At 34.0% G+C, this 24,891-nt stretch overlaps 1 protein-coding gene and 1 pseudogene across 4 annotated transcripts; one reads left to right on the forward strand and one right to left on the reverse strand.

Annotated features, from left to right (window-relative positions):
• Positions 1-238: 238 nt before the first annotated feature.
• LOC110602525 lies at positions 239-648 on the reverse strand (annotated as a pseudogene).
• A 472-nt stretch (positions 649-1,120) lies between these two features.
• LOC110602267 lies at positions 1,121-16,084 on the forward strand. 4 transcript variants are annotated; one of them, XM_021739748.2, is made up of 5 exons: positions 1,121-1,352; positions 1,476-1,652; positions 7,290-8,966; positions 9,066-9,151; positions 15,620-16,084. In XM_021739748.2, exons 1-4 carry the CDS (start codon positions 1,338-1,340, stop codon positions 9,141-9,143), a joined length of 1,947 nt encoding a protein of 648 aa, XP_021595440.1. In that variant the 5' UTR covers positions 1,121-1,337; the 3' UTR covers positions 9,144-9,151; positions 15,620-16,084. The 4 variants fall into 4 exon arrangements, 2 of the variants coding, with proteins under 2 accessions (XP_021595440.1, XP_021595441.1); XR_006348746.1 differs by having other exon boundaries at positions 1,122-1,352; positions 9,066-13,162; XR_002485941.2 differs by having other exon boundaries at positions 1,122-1,352; positions 9,066-9,786.
• Positions 16,085-24,891: the final 8,807 nt, after the last annotated feature.

Genomic DNA, 24,891 nt, shown 5'->3' on the forward strand with positions numbered 1-24,891 from the left:
GTCAGGCCTAACTCACTCAAAAATTAGCTCAAGGGGGAGGGGTGCCTATGGAGCATATAAGGGGCACATTACCCCTTTCCACAAACGATGTGGGATTCAACACACCCTCCTCACGCCCAGAATTTTACTAGTGCTTGACACATTTATGTGAGACCCAACATCGGATGGGAAGGCTCTGATACCATGTTAAATTTGAGTCAGGCCTAACTCACCCAAAAAGCTAGCTCTTCACCGTCGTTTACTTGATCTTCTTTTTAGGCCTCAACTGATTGCTATGACCACATTTCTTCTTCCGGCAGTTTACAGCCCTTGGATGTAGACGAGCATAACACTTGCTGCAAATCATTTTGTCTTGATTGTACTTGCGAGCCAAAGCCATAAGAGAAGGCTCTATAATTCCTCCCCTAAGCCTTAGCACGAGATGGATGGTTGATTCTTTCTGGATATTGTAATCAGCCAAGGTTCGGCCATCTTCAAGCTACTTTCCAGCGAAGATCAATCTCTGCTGGTCCGGTGGGATTCCTTCCTTGTCCTGGATCTTGGCCTTGACATTGTCGATGGTATCGCTGCTCTCAACCTCGAGAGTAATGGTCTTTCCGGTCAGGATTTTCACGAATATCTGCATATTTGCCCTCCTCCGAGTTTCTCCCTCACTCACAATAAAAGGTATTTTTAGAATTATATTTATTTTTTTTAATCAAATAGAAATCATTAACTTAATAGAAATTTTTAACGTAGTTATCTTAAATTTTGATGGAATTAAATTTAAAAAATAAAAGTGTTAAATTTTAAAAATAAAATGATAAATCTACTAATTATATTATATTTGAGAGAAAAAAATAATTTTATTTTTAAAAGTAAAATTAACTGTGAAAAAAATGTAAATAAATATTTGCTTAAAACCAATAATCGCTCCCACGGATAAAAGGGGACTAGAAGACCGTTTCATACTTTAAAATTATAGCCATACGTGGGTCCCACCCGTCTCAGCGTCTGGGCGCCTTCGTTACGATTTCGAGCAATCGAAAGCCGAAACGCTCTTATAATTAAGAGAAAGACGACACCGTTTACCTCGAGCATCCATCTTGAAACCTCCCTATCACTGTGCTTCCCTACAATACCCAACGACCATCGATCAACGCAAAACCCCAGACAAGAGTAACCAATTCAACTACTGTCGTTATTAAAACACAAAACTAAGGGCAATTAGGTAAAAACACAATCTTTCAGTTTCTGACAGGCCGTGTACCAGAAAGTTGCCAAGGAGGTGGAGAGGAAACACTACCCTCCATTTTCGATCTTTGGGCTCACAATTTTCTTGTCCCAAATTCAAAATAATGGCAGAATCAGAGGTCGGTAAACTTGTCTCGCCTCCGCCGCCACCACCGTCGCAGCGGCTTTTTATTGATGATGGAATATATGTTTTGTAATCAGATTTTTTCTTTTTGAGAATGCGTGTGTTGTCTTGCGTGTAGAAAATGGTGGCATTGAAGAAGGCTTACGCGGAAATGATACTGAACACAGCAAAGGAGGCAGCGAGTCAAGTGATGGCGTCGGAGAAGAAAGCGTTTCGCTATCAGCAGGATCTTCTTACTACAAAAGAAGAGGCGCTTCGTTTGCTTGTCCGCTTGAAGCAAATGATCGATGCTAAGGTGATTCCTCAAAAGCCAAAAATTAAAAATAAGAACAATAACAATGTATTGATGTTGATTCTTTTGAACATTTTATTCTCGTTGTTTTGAGTTTTTGTTATTACGATGTTCTTGGATGCCATTGATTGCGAAACATTCTGTTTTTCGATATTTCCTTTTTTGAAATCTAAGTTATATAGGCTGTGTCTTTTATCTTATTCGATCAATTTAATATACAGATGGTAGCTTGAATTTATGCCTTTTGTTTTTCTATAAAACCATCTGATTATTTTTTGTATGAGTTATTGTTTCGAAAGAAGTTCACTTGACAGTTGTTTGGTCTGTTTGGAAAATTCTTTAATTTTCTTTTTTTGAATTTTAGCATGAACGAAACCTTTTCAAGTTCAAAAATTGCATTTTGTTTTCTGTGGTTTTTCTTGGCTGGAGGAGAGTCTTCAGTAAATAGCTCTTGGACCCAGAGTGAAGCAATATTATTCTTTATATAAAGCTATAGTTAGTTATTATTTCTAACATGTTGAGTACAGCTTAATTGTTTAGTTTATCTCTTTAGTTGAACATATGCTTTGAGAACCTTGATGTTGTCAACTTTATACATGATTGTAATTTGATTCTTCATAAATCATAACGCATCACAATATTGATTTTCCTTGTCCTGTTTTATGTATGATTATGTATTATTTATTGTATTAGTACAATTAGCTTGTAACAGAGTTGATTGCACATCACTGTACTATAGGAGCAGCAATACGAACAACGATTGGTTTTTTATTGGGATAGTCCAAACAGGAGTATTTCCGTGTTATTTGATGTTTGATGCCAGTGGGAAATGCATTTCTTGTAGCATTGTCAAATTTTCTTTGGAGTTCTGAGTTGTTATCTGAAACCTGATATGTCAAATATGCAAATGCTTGTGGCTGGATTACTGTGATCACTTCAGTGTTGTCTCATTCGTTATTGTTTTGGTAATAGTTTGCAAAACGAGGTTTAGGTGTATTTCTAATAATAATTTGCTTGTGCAGGTCTATTGGACCGATTAGTGTTATTAGAATTGTATGATTCACGGTGAGTCATATGATTCGTATTGAATCACTAGCCTAATAACATGAATATGATACTCAAATTGTAAGTAGCTAAGAATCAGACAAGAATCACATGAATCAAAGCTGAATTGTGAGAATCATTAGGAGCAAATAGATTCATTGATTTACAAAAGAAAGGCAGCAAATGGCCAATTCAAAAAACAAAGAAAAAGGAGAAAAAGACAAAGCCCCAGAAGGACAACAAATTAATGAGAAAAGGAGGGGCAAATGGCCCAAGATAGTTTTAGTTATTTTTGTTTTCAGTTCTTTAATTGATTCTGGATTTGTCAACTATGCCATAATGAAAGTGTGACAAGTTTGAAGGTAAGAAGTGAGAAGGAAAAGGGGAGACCTAAGATGACGTTAAGGGAAGTGATAACAAAGGATTTGCAAGTTTTGAATATTAGTACAGACTTGTTGTATAACAAAGAACTAAATGCCAAAAGAAGATCCATATAACTGATCCCAACTAGGTTCTTGAATGCCAAAGTGCAAGAATCCATCATAATGCCATGTAGTAGCGCAGGATCACACATAATGCTATAGCTTTTGAACAACAATTGATGGCATCTTCTAGATGCAGGTGAACATGACTGGTATAAAGCTTTGGAGTTCTGGCGAAGAAAGGATTTCATGAATCATTAAGTTCTAGATATAAAAGAGGTTCACAAGATCTTGAATGCATGAATATGGAAAGATACAGGTTAATGTTACGTATTATAGGAAAAATAAGAAGAATACTAGAGGGAGAGAATGTAATTAGTTTTGGAGGGAAACATGAGGGTATTATGGGTATAGTTTAATAAAACAGTTAGACAGCTATTGAAAGTTTGTTATCCAGCTGTAACTGGTTACGGTACAAAATATATAGTGAGACACACTTATAAAGAGGCATGATAATGTTCAATACAAACATAATCTCTATTCCTCTCTATTTCCTTCTCTATTTCTCTCTACTTTGATTTCTCTCTTCTGATCTCATTATTCTCTCTCAATTCTATCTCTCAAACCCCTTCCGTATCCTCTTTCTGTGCTGTTTGGTTACCTATTACATTACAGTTAACTTCTTAAATATTTGAAGAAGCAATAGAAATCACTGGCATGGATCTTTTCAAATGCCAACTTGTGTCATTCATTACATGCCAATAAGAAAGCATAGCATAGGTAGTATATTAACTGATGAAAATCTCTAATGAGAAATAAGTTGATTAAAGTTAAAAGATTAAAAAGAATAGCAAAAACAGAGAGGCAAGGGAAAGACTGCTAGGAGTGTGATGTCAACCAATATGTATTAGGGGATTTGAGGCGAGAACAATTCAAATTGAAGAGAAACTAATTCTCAATTTATTTGCTCAAAATCACTAATCAGTAGCTATAATAAAAATCTGTAAATGTGCAGAGATTATAAGACTTATCTATAGAGTTTTGTAACTATAGCAGATCTAGGAAGCTTAATTCAATTCTAATTAGGAATATAAAACTAGTTAAACTTTCCAAATAAAAGAGGAAACTTCTTCAACAATAATAATAATCTAATTTTCCTAATTCTACAATGACTAATTCCTGAACCTCCAATAATGAATCATAGCATTAATGAAGATATGAACTTGAAAATGATTGTCAGCACTCTCAAGGACCACTGCAAATGAAACAAAAGATGTCCCTCAAATGAAAATAATACCAGACAGCTTTGAGAACCTATTGTGTTCTTACTCATCATGATAATTTAAGTAACTTATTGCATTTTCCTAATACCGCTGGGGAATTTGATGCTCTATATGCCTCATTCTATCTCTAACATGTGCTACATACATTGCACTATATGACAGATGTGGTTATTCCTAATCTTATCCATTATCACATTATTTTCGTCACTCTGAAACCTCTTCTTATGACCCTCAACATGTAAAAGGCTTCATCATTATCACTGAAGCTCGATAAGAAAATAATACGTTTATGTTATTTGGTATGCTGTAATGCAATGTAATACTATCAGATTTTCAATTAAATCTCATCAGAGATTTTGATTGCAATATGTTGCATTACAGTGTACCAAACATAGCCTTTACTAAAGTTTGCATTGCATTTTAGGAAAATTGGTCTGGGTTACTTGATTGTTTTAGCTTATACGTAGCTATGTTGACATTCTTAGTTGCCCAGCATAACTCTGTTGCTGGCAGTACTAGTTCCATCTGCAGAGACTAATCTGGGATTAAAATATTTTCAATATTTTCAATTTTGGAGGGGGTCAAAGTATAAGTAAAAAATATTTTCAATGATCTTATTATTCAATTAGATAATAAGCAAGAGATATATAAGTATTATATCATAAATTTTGAAATTTTATATACAAAATATAAAATTCTAAGAATGAGACATAAGTAAAATTAGCAATAAAAAGATCAATTAAAGAACAAAATCACTGAGAACAAATTAAAATATGTAAATTGCTAATTACATTAATCATATTTTGAATTTATCAAGAACATTTTTTTTTATTTGGATATATATAGATTGTAAACCATAGATTAACTTATTATTGTTATTATTACATTGGTGAGGTCAGCCCCATGTTGCCTCTCTCCCCCCTTTGGTTTCCTCCATGTCCATATGCAAACTAAAAACATAAAACAAATAGTATTAAGTGAACATTTAATCTAGTTTTAATTACTTATATTGTGCAAAGGTAAAGTTTGCGGTAAGCATGTGTATGGATAGGTTAGGGTCCAGAACATGGTTTCTAATCGCAGTCGCGGCTGTGGGAAATGGAAACATGCCTGTAACTGTCATAATGTAATGGTAACAACAGCCTATCGTAGCGCATATTTTTTTGGAAAATTTACAAAGTTTATGAAACTAAAAGATATTTGAAAATATAATCAAAATTAGGCCATACAACTTAATAATAAGTAGAAATATATCAAATAAGACTTAGTTTTGTGTTTATTTGATATATTTGTATTTATTATTAAGATATACAACTTAACAATAAATATACATATATCAAATAATAAGTACAAATATATCAAATAAACACTTAAAGGTAGTGAAGTTTGAGAGAAATTTGAGAGAGTTGAGAAGAAGTTGATTGATATCAGTGAATATAGGTTGCTGTGAAAGAACTGGAAAGGAATATGAATGTTTTTTAAGTTTTTTGCTTTGGAATATGAATATGAATATGAATGAAGGCTGCTGTGGAAGAACCCTCCAATAATTCACATTCATGTGACTAAGGCTACTGGTGAAGCAAAATAAAGCTGATCAGAATATTCCTGTTGTGAAAAGAAAAGTAACGGCCATTCAGCTGTTACTTCATGGCCTGTAACGACCGTTACAGCAACAAAATTTTATTGCAGTTACTTCAAGGCCTTAACGGCCACAGGTCCCTTCAAAACCTGTAAATGACTTTAAAACCATGGTCCAGAATATGCCTTGCTATGCTAAAAAGGTTGAGAGCGGAAGTTTAGCCATTTATTGCTGCTTTAGTTAAGCACAAGAATTGTAAAGAAGCTAAACTGTTCTTTGTAGATATGGATGATGCATTTCGCCTGCATCAAGGGCAAGTTTTGTATGAAATATAAATGAAAAATTAGTTTTGTTCTCTATTGGTAGCTGGACTTGGATATCATTGTCCTCCTAATTATAAAAACCAGGGACTTGTTTAACTATACTTCTACATACTAAAATATCTATGAAGTTTTTTGGGTATTTATTTTGCACCTTTTGGAAAAAGTTGTTAACTTTCTAGCATGCATGTGTGTGTTTCTCTCTCTCTCTCTCTCTCTCTCTATATATATATATATATATATATATAAATATATATTAAATTTGATGATAAAACAGGATCTCCTTTGTGACACAGTTCTGGAAATTGGATTTATAATTGCTGCGGTTGCTTCTTTTCTTCTACTTCTTGGGGTAATAGAGCCATTAGTCGTTGTTTCTGGTGGTGAATGATATAATCAAACTCAAAAGTGAGTTCTAGCTTTAATTATGCTAAACAATACAAAGTATAAAACTTATGTGATAAAAAATGGCACATAACTTGCTTGTATCTTGTGCTTTTGTTAACATCGAGCAAGAATTCCAAGTGGTATCCTAGCAGAAAGTTGAGTCTTTCCTTTTTCTTTTGTATTTTCTTATGTCTGCAAGGGCAAGAGCCTTCAACCAGCAATAGTTCTTTCCCCTTTATTTGTGACTTGCCAGAAAATTGGTTTTACAAATTAAGTAGAATTACATCCATTTAATTGAGTTTTAATTATCAATAAATAACAGAATGGTGGTATTACCAGCAAAAAGAGTTTATCAGCATGTTTTAACACAGGATTTTGGGTTATATACATATAATTGAAGGCCTAATGTTGTATAATAATCAAGTTTAAATTTCAGTGCTTCACAGGCACTTTGTATCTAAAACGCATGTCCAGTTCAGTAGAAAATTTCAGCAGGGTTAACCAAGAAAGCTAAGTTTAAGTTCATTATTTATTCGTGTATTTGAATATGTTGCATTTGGTGTTGTAAAGAACTAATATCTTGTCCAATTTCGCCATATTTCCAGATTATTGAAGCAGAGATAGCATCCTCAAGCCAGCAAACTAAAATTGATGAGCTTGAAGCACAGCTCCAAGAAGCAGAGAGTGTCATAATAGATCTAAGAGCAGAGTTAAAATGGGTACGTGATAAGTTAGAGAAGGCTAGGAACAATAATGCCCAGCCTTTGGATGCAAACATCACAAGTGACAATGAACCACCCTCCTGCCAAAATGCAACACCTAAGCCCAATGTACATTCTCCTAATTTGGGGTTGCAACCAGTAACAACTTCTGACATGAACACATTATTTGATCGAAGAATTTTGGATAATGAGTGCTGTAATACACAACAAACTGAGCAATCAAGTGTTTCTCAGTATGGAAGCTATTCTTCTCATAACACTGAATTAGCTGCAGTAATTATAAGAAAAGAGATACCAGAGCATTGTAGAAATGGATGTACTCGAAGCATTTGTGCATTGGAAGGGAACTTACTGGCTGGGAAGTTGGCACCTTCTGGAGAAGTTGATGAACATGAAATTATAGAGAATGAATTGATCATAAACGAAACTAATAAGGAGGATGGAAAATCTACTGTTTCTTCTTTGAAGATGAACAACTTGGAAACAGAAAAATTCTTTTCTGGGGAAGAACGAAGAAAACGTGTTAGGGTTCATACAATAAGACGAAGCAGGACTCGATTTTGGAAACCTAAAGCTAAGCGCAAGTCTTGTACAAGTCAGCTTTTGGTATCCTATCAACCACCATCCATTCTTTCTCGTTGCAAAAGACACTTGGCAAATAGGAATGCTAAGCCTGATGAACATCAATGCCTAGTCTCTATTGAGAACAACAATATGGAAATGGAGAAGCATTCTAGTAAATTTGAAAAAAAATTGCATTGTCAAAACAGCTGCAGTATGGTTCAGAAAATGATTGTTCCTGAAAGGAAAAGACAAAGGAAGGTACCAAATGGGGATGCTGTGTCTACCTCATGCGTGCTCTGTCCTGATCAGCATGAAACTTGTCAACCCTCTTCTCAAGGCCACTGTAAAGCTTGTTCACTTTCACTCAATGATGAGATTAAATCAGGTGAAGATGGGACAAGGCTGATAGAAAATGAGGTTAAACTGAAGCCATTGCCTCGTTTGGATCCAGGGTCAAAATTAATTAAATGTGGTTTAAATCCTATATCTGACTCTAGAAATGTCAAACTGACCGTTGGGTCTTTAAACAGATCTGATACTATCCAGAATACTTCAAACAAGGATGTGAAGTTAGCAGATGATTTGGTAAAACAGGAATGTGTAGCTGCTGCTAATTCAACTTTTCCATGTTATGAATCAAACACTCTGATGGTTAACATACCACTGGTATACTCTGATTTACAACATCTCAAATCATCGAAAGAAGCTGTGGCTAATGAACCATTGGTGTATTCTGATCTAGAAGGTGCCAAACCGCCCAAAGAACCTAAGGTGTCTCATAGTCAAGTAGACAACAATAGGCTTCTTAAGTACACCTTCCAAAGGAAGCTCAAGAAAGAAGCCTTGAGCAGTTCTGATCAAAACAGTTCACTTGAAAAGAGCAATGCAAAAAGAAGAGCTGGTGAGAAGCAAAATGGTTCACCAGACTCAGAGAAGTCTAGCATGATTAATGAATCATCTAGGGACAGTAGGCGATTGGCTCAGGTTGCTCATCAGGTTGGTTTCTTTCATCTTTTCAGCGTCCTCTTAAATGTTTTACCTGAATTGGATGTATTTTGATGAGTAATGAATTCACATTTCATTTATGAATTGTAGGTCTGTACACAATTATATGTCACATATCAGAGGAGAAAGTGGCATAAGAAGAAAGAGCCAGAATTACAGCAACAGTAACAGTAAAAGTAATAGTAATAAGTGGGTCAAACTGTATGGGATATGGGTATGAGCGGGATTAGTATACAGCTGTAATAGTTAGTTATAACAACCATAGCTATAAATAGAGGGAGAATCATACGGAAAGGCATGCAGAAATTGCTATAAGAAATATTATTCTTCTCTCCTCTAAAATTTCCTCTTCTCTCATCTTTTCTTCTTCAAATCCCTCTCCTACTTTTCTAATTTCTTGTTGAGGATTTCTTCCTTAACAATTGGTATCAGAGCCTATTAGGTTTGTGGTTGAGAGTCGACAGAGTGTTTTCCACTGCGACAAATGATGAGATCATCAGTGGTAGTGAGTTTCGATGCTATAAAGAATGTGGAATTGGAGGAGCAACTCAAAACTCTTCAAGAGGATTCTAAAACGATTGTCGAGAAGTTCAGTGGTAATTTGTGAAATGAATTTAAGCAATCTGCGAAAGAAAACAAGGATGCTATTCTGGGTGAATTACGCTCCTTATTGGTGCATCTAGTTGGGGATAAAGGAAAAGGGACCTAAGTGGAAGGGGATACATCATCTGGAAGTGGTAAAAATAGCGGGAGTAGGGGAATCTTAACCATTCCAGAGAAGAAGGGCCTCGGATCTACAAAGATTTGGAAGGTATGTCTAAATTATTGCCTAAAATTGAATTAATTGCATTTGAAGGGATTGATCTAAGATTTTGGATTAGAAGGTGTGAGAAGTACTTTGAAGTGTATTGTGTATCGAGGGATTAGAAGGTGAATATTGTTGGGCTATTTTTGATTGAAAGAGCTGATGTGTGGTTTTAAAAAATTAGATTAAGATTGGATCCAATTTCTAAGAAGAGTTTGTCAGGGGTCTTTATAACAGGTTTGGGGAGCAGGGTACATTGAGGATATTGTGGAGAAATTCATGAGATTTAGACAAGAGAATTCTGTGGTAGAATACTGGAATGTATTTGAAGGGTTGAGGGTGAAAATGCCTAAGTTGACTGAGGCATACTTTCTGTCAGCATTCATGGGTTGAGGGATGATATCAGACCCACAGTGAGAATGATTAAACCTGCAAGTTTGTACCAAGCCTTTGTGGTAGCCAGGTGTTGCAAGAGCAGTTGTTTGAGAGTACTAAGAAGCCTAGACCTCCCTATAAGCCTTATTCTTCTTCCAACACCTTTAGAAGTAATTACCAAACACAAACCTCTTCAGCAAATTCCTACTCAAACACTAACAAGCCCAATCAGTTCAGCCAAACACACCCATACCTACCTAAGCCACTCACCTTAGATGCTTCATCCAATTAGGAACCATCTCATTTCAATCAAAGGTCCAGACCACCACAAATACACCTATGAATGTGCAAACACTAGCCACCTCTCACACTACTTTACCACGTAATAGAAACATTTAAACCTTATTACAAATATGGAGAAAAGTATTTTTTAGGGCATCAGCGCAAATTCAAAACTGTTATAGGAGTACATGAGGGAGGGTTAGTGATAATGGAGAAGAAGTGTGGCATGAGGCTCCAGAAGTAATGGAACAATGGGAACAATTTGAGGAAACAACCTTGTCTATTCATGTAGTAGAAGGAAGCCAGGGGGTGGAAACCATTAAAATGTTAGGGGCTCATAAGAATAGACAATTAGCCATCTTGGCAGATAGTGAAAGTACCAGTATATTCGTAGATAAGAAGGTGGTAGATGACTTAGAGTTGCCTCTCATTCAAATTACCTCTGTTGCTATCACTATGGCAAATGGAAGAAAAATAACCTGCAGGCATCTGTGTCAATCTTTTGGTTGGAAGGTTCAAAAGCAATAATTTTGTTTCGATCTCAGGGCATTGGACATAGGGGATTTGATATAATTTTAAGAGTGGACTGAATGAGGAGCTTCAATCCCATTTTGTTTGATTTGAATCCTCCAAAATCACATTCAAAAGGGAGGGATAGGTGGTGACTCTGTAAGGGATGGTAGATTCTGTGGCTGTTGCCATGCTAGTTCACTGTGAAAAAGTTCATGAATTAATATACAAGCAGGGGAAGCATTTTCACTCTTCCTTATTTCTGATTTCTGTAATCAATTTCACTCATTCCAATCCCTACTCCATCATTGAAACTGACCAGAAACACTCTGCACTAGAAGCCTTATTCTAGAAATATGATATTGTCTTTCAAGAGTCCCACACTCTACCCTCTTTTAGAAGCCATAATCATACCATTATCTCTCCAACCTGTTGCTTCTCCTGTCAATATCAGACCTTACAGATACCCCACTATCAAAAAGCAGAGATTGAAAAACTTGTTTCAGAAATATTAGCCTCTTTTATTATATAGCCCAGTACAAGCTCCTATGCTTCCCCTGACTTGTTAGCCAAACAAAAGGATGAGATATGGAGGTTTTGTGTGGATTATAGAAAACTCAATGAGATGACTATCAAGGATAAATTTCCTATACCTATAATTAAAGATCTCTTGGATGAGTTATACGGGGCAGTTGTGTTTTCCAAGTTTGATCTCAAGGTTGGTTACCACCAAATAAGGATGGATACTTTTACATCCCTAAAACTGCCTTTAGAACTCATCAAGATCATTATGAATTAACTGTAATGCTCTTTGGCCTCACTAATGCCCCTGTCACTTTCCAATCTTTCATTCCAATCTTTAATGAATGAGAGTTTCAAGCCCTTTCTCAGAAGGAAGTTTGTATTGTTTTTTTTTTTTTTTATGATATTCTAGTTTACCGCCTTGATTTGTCCTCTTATTTGAAGCACCTAGAAGTTGTTTTTCAAGTATTGCAGAATCAACAATTATTTGCCAAATAGTCCAAATGTTCTTTCCTTCAAAGTAAATTAGAATATTTGAGACATGTAATCACCAAGGAGGAGGTAGCCACAAACCCAAAGAATGTAGAAGTTATAATTAATTGGCCAGTTCCACCTTCAGTCAAAGAGTTGAGAAGCTTCTTAAGGCTAACAAAGGTACTACAAAAATTCATCTTCCACTATGGCATAATAGCAAAGCCTTTTAGCAAAACCTTTGACAGACTTACTTAAGAAGGATGCTTTCCAATGGTTTTTCTCAGCTCAGCAAGCTTTTGTTACACTGAGAAAAGCCATGACAAAAGCCCCTGTATTGGCTATGCCTACTTTTTTCTTAACCTTTTCCATTGAAACAGATGCAAGTAATTAGGGAATGGGTCCAGTCCTCCGGCAAGAAAGCCACCTTATTGCCTTTATTTCTAAGGCATTTGGTCCTAGAAATCAAGGACTATCAGTATATGACAAGGAGCTTCTTGCAATCTCCTTTGCTGTAGGGAAATGGCAATATTATTTGGAGCAAGGATGGTTATTTATAAAAACTGATCATGAGAGTATCAAATTTCCCTTAGAATAGAGATTGCACACACAGTTACCACATAAAGGGATTTATAAACTTCTGGGTTTGGATTATAAGATTATTTATTGAAAAAGAGTGGAAAATAAAATTGCTGATGCCTTATCCAGGTAGCCTAGTGAAGTATCTCTTACCTCCTTTGTGCTGCATTCCTTTATCATTCCTAAATGGATGACTGCAATTTCTCACAGTTACGAAGGGGATGACAAAGCTGTTGAGCTGATTAGGCAACTTTCGGTAGATGCTAGTACTTAGTTTGGATTTCAATTAAAAAATGGTTTACTGTACCATTTGGGCAGGCTTTATTTAGGAACAATTACAAGCCTCAGGTACCAACTATTGGAATTGTATCATGATTCTCCTATGGGTGGTGGTCATTCACATCAGGCTGAAGAGACACTTTTATTGGCTTGGAATGCTTACCGATGTTGTAAAATGGATTCAAGGCTGTAACGCTTGTGTTGGATGCAAACATGAGAACATAGCAAGTCCTGGTTTGGTACAGCTCCTTTTTATTCCCAATCAAGCCTGGTAACGTATCTCTATGGATTTTATTGAAGGTCTTCCTAAATCTGAGGGTAAGGATACTATTTTGATGGTAGTGTGCAAATTAACAAAGTATGGGTACGTCATTCCTCTCTCTCATCCCTTTACAACATCCATTGTATTTAAATTTTTCGTGGATCATGTATTAAACTACATGGAGCAACTACATGGAGCACCTGAATCCATTGTTTTTGATAGGGGTAAGGTTTTTACGAGTCTATTTTGGAAGGATCTTTTTAAATGCATAGGTATCACCTTTTTTTTAGCACAGTCTATCACCCTCAAATAGATGGGCAAACAGAGAGGCTTAACCAATTTTAGAAGCTTATCTCAGATGCATTTGCCACTCTCAGCCTACCTCCTGGTTTAAATGGATTAGCTTAGCTAAATGGTGGTATAATGCTACTTTCCACAGTTCCATTAAAATGTCTCCATTTGAGGCATTGTATGGCTATTCTCCTTTTATCTTACTGTAGAAGGATAATATTTGTTGTTTGTATTTCACAATAGAAATTACAACCTATTTATATATGAGAGGCAGTATTCAAACAGGAAGAAAAATCAAGTCTATGATTATAAAATCCTAAAATTAAGTAATTGATCCATCTATCAATATTTACTTCCTATATTAATATATTTACTTCTTATAACTTATAACACTCCCTCTAAACTTGGAGCATAAATGTTAATCATGCCCAACTTGTTACATATATAATCAATTTCAACCATAAGGACAACCAACCCAAACAATCAAAATAAACAAAGGATTAGAAGAATAGAACCCGTGAACAGTAACTCGTGAACAATAATCGATGAACAGTAGCCGTGAACAGTTCCCGTGAACAATACCCGATGAACAGTGCCCGATGTCTCCAAATGTTAACCTTTATGGGTAACCCAAATGCATAGAATTCTAAGTCTCTAAATTTTTAAATTTAGAGTCTCACCCGTAGAGATTTAAATTTTTTAGAAACTTAGAGCTCTGTTCATTTGTGTTATCCATAAAGGGTAACATTTGGAGACTTAGAGCTCCGTTCATTTTGGATTACCTATCAAGGGTAACATTTGAAGATTTAGAACTCTGTTCATCGGGGTTACCATAAAGGCTAATATTTGGAGACTTAGGGCTCTGATACCATGTAGAAGGATAATATTTGTTGTTTGTATTTTACAATAGAGATTACAACCTATTTGTACATGAGAGACAGTATATAAATAGGAAGGAAAATCAAGTATATAATTATAAAATCCTAAAATTAAGTAACTGATCTATCTATCAATATTTACTTCCTATATTAACATATTTACTTCTTATAACTTATAACACTTACCATTACCATCTAGAATAGTACCTATTGAGGTTTAAGTGGAGGAATTGTTATTACGAAGCAACAATTGATTGCCACCTTAAAGGAGAATTTGTCCTTAGCCAAAAACAGGATGAAGCAACAAGCTGACAAAGGGAGGACCGAAAGAGAATTTGAAGTAGGGGATTAGGTGTATTTGAGATTGTAGCTTTACAGACAATCTTCCGAGGCTTGAAGAACAAAACTCAAGTTTTCTGCCAAATTTTATGCCCCCTTCGAAGTGATAGCTAGAGTGGGGAAAGTTGCTTATAAACTACAGCTACCTCCTGGCTCCATAATTCATCCAGTCTTCCATGTTTCAATGTTGAAGAAGTTGGGAGAGAAAACTACTCCATTGGTGGACTTGCCAACTATGCAGGAGGAAGAAGTTGTCATTGCTCTAGAGCAGGTTTTATAGACCAGAACCATTACTAGAGATTTCACTCTAGTATTTCAGGTTCTCATTAAGTGGCAGAATTTACCTGCAGAGGATGCAACTTGGGAGGACCAGTCTGTTATTGCCTCTCAATTTCCAGAGATCTCACTTTCTCGTCCCCAAGGAAGTGTTCATGGAAGGGGTATTATCACATATCAGAGGAGAAAGTGACATAAGGACATAAGAAGAAAGAGCCAGAAATACAGCAACAGTAAAAGTAAAAGTAATAGTAATAAGTGGGTCAAATTATATGGGATATGAGTATGAGCTGGATTAGTATACAGCTGTAATAAATAGTTATAACAACCATAGCTTTAGTTATTAATGAAATATTACTTTTGATTTGTTTTACCTTTTATGGCATAAGAGATTATGTTACTTGCATAAACAAAAATATGAAGAAAAAAAAAATTCATTTTTATAAAATATCAAATTAGGTTTAAATTCTAATTATATGGACTTGTGTGCTTGGACAACTTGTCCATTTCTTAGCAAAAATAAAGTTATATTGTAGTCTAAATTTTGCTCTTTATGGTGTGTTATGTTACTTGCAAAACGTAGATATTTGTTATTATTGATATTGTTATCTGTAATTTGGTTGTTACGGGCATTGATTTGCCTTGGCCCTCAAAACATTTGCCTACGCCTTCTGGCGGAGGATATGCCAATCCTTTTTTTTTTCTAACTTCTCTGTGCTTTATGTACATATACGTGTGCCTGTTGAATTAATGTGCATATTTTCCTCTTGTGCAGCTTATTTCTTTGTCTGGGAAAAAGTGGTGGTAAATCAAGGCAACTGTTGCTCAATTACAACCCGGAAAGAGTTGGATATGATACCCAAGCTAAATTTCAATGTCCTTTTATTTGGTAATACCTGAGGAAATGCCTTATCGTTTTCCAAGAAATCTGATGAAAAAGCTGCTGCTTGCCTGCAAAGCTGAAAGATACATATACAAGCCATTAGTATGATTATTACATCTTAAGTTTCAACTTTACCCAACATATCTTTTTGTGAATCCTAATCCCTGTCAAGTTTTTGTTACTGCATAGAAATATTATAATATCTTCAGTTCAGTAGTTGACAGATTGGCCTGGCAAGCTCTTAACCATATCTTTAGTAACCAATCTTTCATATCAAGTCTGTATAGATAAAATTTTGTGTAATCCAATGCTTTGTCATTCATCTGCTATGCATAATTTTCTTTTGCTTGCTTCTCAGTCCTGCTTTGCAGTTGGATTATTGCATTGTGTAAATATGCTTTTAATGCAACACATTAGTTGGTTTTACGAACTTTGACAATAACATTGGGATATGCAGCAATAACTCTGGAGGAAACTGCATGCATTACTTTCCTCTGATCATCTTCTGCACTTTGTTATGAAGGGATCTGGCTGCAGGCCAATGTCACCAGAATCGGCTACCCTAAAGCAACGAAACTGACCGGTTCAGCTCAACATCAAATTAGATCATTTATTTTTCTTTTTTAAAAAATAACAAACCTAGAAAAAATTTCAACCTTTGCATTTGATGAAACTGGAATCCTGCTCAGGCCGAAATCAGACCAGAATTGACCCCTGGTCAGCCCTAGTTCCTAGCATGCTAGTGTTCTGTTGTCAATTTCTCATATCTTATTTCCTGTAGCTATTGTGAGCTTTATGTTGTGAATCTCCCACTACCATTTAACTTGAAATGCACCAAAAAATGAAAATTTGAACATGCAGTTAATGGATTGTGTACGAGTATTGTTGTTTTAACTATTTTGAAAGTCCAATGAACCATAATCTTTGGCAACAACCAGCATATATTGCCAGTGAGTCATCAAAAGAATTGAGAATAAGCAACACAATGATTGTATTCTGGTTGATGCTGATGTTGAATGATAAGACATGTAGGATTTAGTGGCTTTCCATGATATATATATTATGAAGCAGGCGTGCTTATCAACACATTATTCTGCTGCTTTCTCTAGTACTCCTAAAATCACCATATCTAAACATGATCCGTCTAATATATAAGTTTTTAATAAATTAATAAAATACTTAACTTTTATTTATTTAATATAATACACGTGTAAAATTAAGTATAAATATTATCATTGAAATATATAAAATATATTTAGTTAATTATTATGAATATTATTTTCGAAATCTAAACTAATTATATAATTTCAAAATAAAAAGTATATTTGATTAGCAATTGTGCGAATCTGTTAGTCCTAATTATTTTTTATATATTTTAAGTATTTAAATGTATTATATAAAGATTATTATTTATTTTTAATGTCAATTTATTTGAATATCGAGTAAAATAAAATTTATAAAGCGACATTATTGTGAAAAAAATTATAATGCGATTATAATTATGAAATTATTATTACATTTAAGTAATGTCTTCAAATTTTTCTAGTTAATTTCTTATTATGATTGGATAATGATTAGAGCTGTTAAGATTTTTATATATATATATATATATATATATATATATATATATATATATATATTTTTTTTTTTTTTTCTTTTAGAGGAGCAATTAATTTCATAAATTGAGATATGTGAGATATCTAAAACTAATATGTAGGTACTTATTTTATAAATACGTGCACTAAACTGATTCGCCTGAAAAATTTATATGTAAAATAACTTGTGTCTATAAATTATTCAAGTAATGATTGTGTAAATGATTTTTTGACTTGAAATTAATAAGTAATTTTATATAAGAACTTTTATATTTTGATTTATTTTACCCGTCACTTAGTTCATGAAAAATGAATAGAGATAAATTGGATATATTAGGAATTGTATTAAAGTGTTTACATGACTGAGACATAACTCATTACTCTGGGTTAAATTAGAAAATGTCTCATTTGTTCTCTACTAGTATTAATCATAAAATCCTTACACAAGATGAAATGAAATTAGCAAATAAGATTTGAAATTTCATTCAATCGGTCAATAGCTAATAGATGAGATCTAATATGGTTTAACATTGTAGACACACACCATGTATCAAATGTTAAATCGGGATATTTGTGATGAAAGGTTAAATTAAATCATTTTTTGACATTCTAAATATTTGGGTAGTTTTGATATGTTGATAGACTATATTTTTTACCTTCAAATTAATTAATTAGTTAATTATATTTGTTGTCAATATATCTGAAATCTAATGGGTCACACATACAAGTAATAGGATAAAAAATAAAATGAAAAGTTAAATCAAATAAAATTTAATTTCATATAAGTTCTATGACATTAGGATAAAATTATAATTTGATCTAATTAATTAAGTAGGGAATTAATTAAAATTGTCTAAAATTTATATGGTCTTTTTATTAAAATTCTGGACTATAATTGTAATTTATTTATTTAATTAGTTAAATAAATAAATATTATTATATTGAAACTCTAGTGTTTTAGTATAAAACAATATCTTATGAGATCCTGTGAAGTAGAAAAAAATAGAGAGTTAGCACTCAAAACCTCTACCCTTCTCAAACTCAACTGTTCTAAGATTTTTCAATCGCCATTCTGTATAGATATCGTTAGAAACTAGATATTTTAATGGTTTGTGGTTTGCGACAACCCAATTTAAATAAATGATTTCATGTTTTTGTTGAAAAAAAATAAAAGATATTAATTTTCTTTTTAATATTATTATTTTTTTCATTTAAATATGATCCATGTTGGTGAAAATTTTTGATATTAGAGTTCGTTTAAACAATTAAAGTGTAATAGCTAATTATATTTATTAATGTGTTAATCTGATTAAATTGTGTGCTAAAAATTTTTGGGCGTTCTTATGAAATTATTTCTGTTTATTGTCTTTAAAAATTTTAGAATTTGAATTTTGATTTCTAATTTTAATTTTATTTGTTTATTAAGATAAACGAAAATTTAAAAAAAAAATATTTCTGCAAATAGTGTTCATTAAGAACACAACTGCAGAGTCACCGTCATGCGTGGGCAAGCAAGTGTTTAGTCTTCAACTGATGCGTGCTTGCAAGAAGGGTTTTTGTGCATTGAATGTTTGGGATCTCCATGCCCAATGTGAGGATGCGGGAGGATGTGTGATGCTCCTTCCATTGTCACGTCCCTCTCACCGGCAATGCCCGTTGCTAAGATGGCTATTCTCTATGCCGCTGAAGGTTCGGTAGGCTAGCTGACGGACAATGGTTATGCAATATGCTGAATCTCAGGTTGGTGACAATAATTTAAGGACGGATGGCAGGAGATGTTGCTTTAAGGGTAGGGGCTTTTTGCAATTACAGATTAAAAAAATAATTCTGAAACTCTAGTTCGGAAAATTTTTTTTTCCCGGACCAAGGTGAATAAGCGCTGATTAGAGCGCAGTAAATAGTCGCGGACTTTCTTTAGACCGCGGTAAAGGAAGAATAAATTTTTGTTAAATAAGAAAATTCTACCTAACTTTAAAAGTGCGGTAGAATTTTAATTTTAATTTTTTTTATATATTCTATCGCACTTTTAAGTGCGGTAAAATTTCTGCCAAGTCCATCAGCACAAAACAAGCTATATTAACCTCACCTCACTATAAAAACCCAATCTCTTTCCTTTTCTCTCTTCCCGACCCATTTCAATAAAATTTTCTCTCCTTAATATTTCTCCTCTAAATTTTTTGTTCTCAAAATTTTCTCGCCTTTCTCAAACTATTTCAAATTAATCTACATTTTCTCTCTCCCCAATCCTATCAACTAAATTTTCTCACCTTAAATTTTTTCTTTCAACCCCTCGCAAATTAATCTACTATATTTATTTCATATAATGGAAGAATTTATTGGCTGAGTTGAAATTTTTAACTAAATAGGTATATTTTATATTAATTTTTTGATAAAATTTAGATAAATAAAAATTTATTAATTAAAAGAATTTGTGTTTTTGTAGTTTTTTCTATTTTTGATATGGTATTAGTGGACGCGTGAAATGTGTGTTCGTTTTTCATACAAATAAGTCATTAGATATTATTTATAAAAATATGCTATATTTTATTATTTTTTTATAATTAATTATTAAAATATTTGTGTTGTTAAAAAAATTATAGTTTGTATGTAAATTAGTAGTAAAAAATTCATGGTTGTGTTTATTTAAAATTATAAAAGTAATATAAGAAATTGTAAATTTTTTTTTTGATTTATAGTAATGTGGTAAATAATAAAGAAATTATGAAAAAATATGGTGTTTGTGAAAAAAAATTGTAGGGATAAATAATTAATTAAAGTAGGAAAATTTTATAAATATAAATGTTGTTGTGAATATTTTATGTAGGAAAAATATTAGGAAATAGGGAAAAAATTATTTAGTTAAATTTATTTTATTAAAAAAATTAAAGTATTGTTTAGTGGTGAAATAAATTTATATTATTCATAATTAATCTGAAAAATTTAGTTATTTAAAAATTTTAATATATATAGGGTGTTTGGACAAAAAATTATAAGGATCAAAATAGTATAAAAGTTGGAAAAATTTATAAATATAAATTTTGTTGTGAATATTTTGTGTAGGAAAAAATTATTTAGTTAAATTTATTTTATTAAAAAAATTAACATTATATTTAGTAGTGAAATAAATTTATATTATTCATAATTAATTTAAAATTTTAGCTATTTAATTTAGTTATTTAAAAAATTTAATATATATAGGGTGCTATGATAAAAAAATTGTAGGGATTAAAATAATATAAAATAGAAAAAATTTATAAATATAAATATTGTTGTAAATATTTTATGTAGGAAAAATATTAGGAAATGAGGAAAAAATTATTTAGTTAAAATTTGTTGTCCCTTGAAGCAATTCAAGAGGGGTGAATTGGGTTTATAAAAAATTTAAGACAAAAAGACAAATTATAAGGCAATAAGAAATACGATAATCAACACAAGGATTTATAGAGGTTCAGTTATCTCAAGCCTACGTCCTCTCCTCAAGACCCTTTTTAAGAGTTCAACTCCACTATCAAATCTTTTTTGGGTGAAGATTAAAACCCCTTACAATCTTAGAGCAAACCTTGCTCTTAACAATTCTCTTTTTCACTCAAGAGCAATCATTTGCTCAATACCACACCCACTACAATAGAAACAATCAACAATCTTCACTCACTCTTAAAAAACCAACCAATTACAACTCAAGACAGACTTTCAAGAATTAATGCTTTGGCTCAACGTTTTGAGAGAGAGAGAGTGAAAAATGCTTTAATCTCAATAAGTATTTGCTTATATAGTTGTTGTAACATTTTAATATCAAAAACACATTATATTTATAGTTCAGTCATAAATATGGCCGTTGGGGATGCATTAAATGCAAATAGAGCCATTTGTGTACAGAAATAACCGTTATATCGTACTAAAAAAAACTCAGGTTCGACGGCGTAAGCTTAAAGTTCGGCAGTCGAACCATTTGAGGTGAAGAACATCCTCCTTATAAAAACACTTTCGGCGGCCGAAAGTCAATATTCGGCGGTCGAACATATGGGACTTTCGTCTTTGTCCCTCACTTTTAGAAGTCAAAGTTTTGACTTGGGGAAATATTGAAAACTCACTTTCGGGGGCCGAAAGTCAATGTTCGGCGGCCGAACATATGGGACTTTCGTCTCTGTCCCTCACTTTCAGAAGCCAAACATTTAGCTTAGGGGGTATCTCACCTTCGGCGGCCGAAAGTCAATGTTCGGTGGCTGAAACATATGGGACTTTCGTCTCTGTCCCTCACTTTCGGAAGCTGAAGGTTACACTTCAGGGGGCAAGTTGAAAATAGACTTTCGGCGGCCTAAAGTCAATGTTCGACGGCCGAACATGTGGGACTTTTGCCTCTGCCCTTCACTTTCGGAAGCCGAAAGTTTGACTTTAGGGGGCACAAAAATAATTCTTTAAAACTTTGAAAAATCATAACTTAGGCTATAAAACTCCAATTTTCAATCCGTTTGAATTTTTGCAACCTATATTTTTGGATCTTTTGTTTTGATAAAAAATAAATTTTGAAAACACTCCTTTTGGAAAATTTCATTTTGGTTCATCAAAGTCAATTACTTAAGACTTGGCCATATTTGTGAAACTTTTAGAAGTGAAAAAAACCTTGAGCCATCACAATTAATTAATTGAAATTCACAATGCATAAAATGACAATGCATAAACAAAAAAAATACTTTCTGATCCCTTTCTTGTGGTATGCTTCCAAAATTGGAGTTTTCACTTTTAAGACCGAAGCAATTTCATTCATTTTAGTAAAGGACCTACAAGCTCAACACAAACACTTTTGAAGATAATTAGTAGCACACCAATTGTTTATTAATCATCAAAATAAGAATTAGAATATTTAGGTCCAACAATCTCCCCCTTTTTGATGATGACAAACAATTGGTAAATAATAAGATAATAATCACAAGTGTAGTGTGTGCATTTAAAAATTGCTCCCCTTTCAGAAATACTTTATGCCATATTTAAAATTTGAGAAGACACATAAGAGGGGTTTTGACTCAATGCAATGAGATGCAATGGATCTTATATGAATGAATGAACAAAAAAATGCATCTCAAAAAGAGTTATAATCATACACAATATTCATAATTTAAGAGAGTCAAATAAATGTCAAGGTATCAACACATTATCTAATATCCATAAATCCAAAAATCCATAAAACCAAAAGAGTTAAATAAATGTCAAGGTATCAACACATCATCTAATATATAAAAAAAAAAATCTAACATGTACATATATGATACCATAACACCATCTCCCCCTTTTGACATCATAAAAAACAAATGTACCACAATACCAAAAAAAAATCACTGAGGAGGCTGAGGAGGTGGCACTCCAGATGACTGCTGAAGGAAGTATTGAATCTGTCTCTGCTACTCTATGAGGATCTGCTGCTGGTCAGTGAGTCGTACTAACTGTTGCTCCATCTGAGTCTGGCGATCAGACATCTGAGCAACCTGCAGCTCCAGACGACCTATGGCATCATAAAGATCAGATGTAGTCCAGAAAGATATACCTTGCCCGGTAGACCGCCCTGTACTAGCATTTCCTTTAGGAGCCTGCTCTGTCTCTGAATCAGCAGGAGAACCATCATCTGACTCCTCATCATCAGAACCATCGTGTGTCTGCGCTGATGCTCGTGCTGCTCTGCGTGCTGCAAAATCTCTCCTAGAATTATAAAATTCACTGCCTCTCCTAGTCAGACCCATGTGGAGGAGAGTAGCCTCAGTTGGTCTTTATGGAGCTGATACCAACTGACGCGGAACCCTATGGCACAAGCCTCAAACCCACACGTACAAGTAGATATAGAATCCAAAGATTTGATAAACACACCTCCTATGGCACCCCACACTTAGAGAAGCTGAAACACCAATAATCGAAGGATTTAGATGAGAATCTGACAAACGCCACAACGAATAGTTGATAAGTAAGCCAAGATTCCTGATGCAATTGATGAAAGCAAATCCTCACTCTCACTCAAAGCAATACACGCCAAAGGCATGAAAGAAATTCTGAAAAGTTTGATTAAAAGCTGCCTCTTACAATTGTTTCTTATCCTTATATAGTAAGGAGAAAAACAAATAAAACCGTAAGACACTCTTCTTGGGTCTGACTTAAACACCTAAGGCCCAAGCCCAATCACACACTAAAATAACGCATAAGTATTAAAACATAAGTCCAAAACATGGCCCAACACTCTAAAACTTAAAAGACAAAATATGGCCAGAATACAAGCCCAAACAAAGCTAAAATAAAACAAGTGTTAAATCATAAAAATATAGCAAGCCCATCATATCAATGCTGAATAAATTAGACAGCACTATCTCCATTATACACCTTAAGTAAGGTGAGTAGCTTAGGTGTGTCTTCAAGCTTCACGAGACATTTGCCAAAGGCAAGCTCAGTCAATTCTTGTGTTACTTGTTCTTGAATGTGTAAGTTCATAGCTGCTTCAAGCTTCTTAGCTTTGCTCCTTGTCACTGGTCCACTAGGGAGCACCAATGGATCCTTGCTTCCTTGATTCTCATGTGATTGGGTTTGCTGGTTCGTATCACCCAGGTTTACAGGTTCGGGATAGACCAGGAAGTCAGTAAGAGTAAAAGTTTTATACATGTAATAGTTAGTTGTGGACATGAAAGATAATGAAATGTAATGTAATGTAAGATATTGTACAGTTTTATATTGAGGATTAGTATTGTGCTTGACCCTAGAATGTTTGGTTAATCCCTTTTGTTCATGATCATTATGAAATATTTTAATGTGAAGAAATATAAACCAAGCTTAATGTATGTAATGTTGACCCAACTAGAGCATTTGATGAGGGCTCTAGTGTGGGTTTTTTATGTATTCAGTATCAGTGTATGCACAGGTCAAGCTTGGTAGATGAAAAGTTTAACATTTTTATATAAATGTATGATCATGTATGGGATTTATCAGGTATGATAGGTTGTATGTTAGGCTTGCTATGGGTCTCGACGATCTTAAGTCGATCTGAATCCTAGCGCCCGTAGCGGTCCGATTTTGGGTCGTTATAGATTGGTATTAGAGCACCAGGTTCACATGGTCGGACCTAGAGAGTGTCGGGCTCATAGAAGTTCTAGAAGGGCAAGCACAATAGGAAAAATCATGTCCACTAGGATAGGATGTAGAGTCCTGTCTTGAATGATGATGTGAAATGCCATGATTTTATGCATGTGCATTAATGTTATGTGATGTATGTATGATGCGGGTTCATGTGTTTCCACATGAACCATATGATGCTGATGTTTTATGTGATGTGTGTTGTTTTTCAGTAATCAGAATGCGAGGCACTCGTTGATCTGCACGATTGACTGGAGTCCCACCAGAAAGTGAGGGCATGAATGCCCGTCCCCCTGCATTGCCAAGGGCAATGTCCTGTAGATCTAGTAGGGAGAGAGTGTCAAGGGACCCTAGAAGGTCTTTTGATGCAAGTAGAAGGGGAGCAGTTCAGGCAGGAGTGTCAGCTGAGGGGGATGAAATGGATGTTGACCAGAGAAGGGATGGAAGTCTGGGTGTAAGCATGTC

The sequence above is a fragment of the Manihot esculenta genome, chromosome 15 (assembly GCF_001659605.2).
Source record: "Manihot esculenta cultivar AM560-2 chromosome 15, M.esculenta_v8, whole genome shotgun sequence".
Taxonomy (NCBI): Eukaryota; Viridiplantae; Streptophyta; class Magnoliopsida; order Malpighiales; family Euphorbiaceae; genus Manihot; species Manihot esculenta.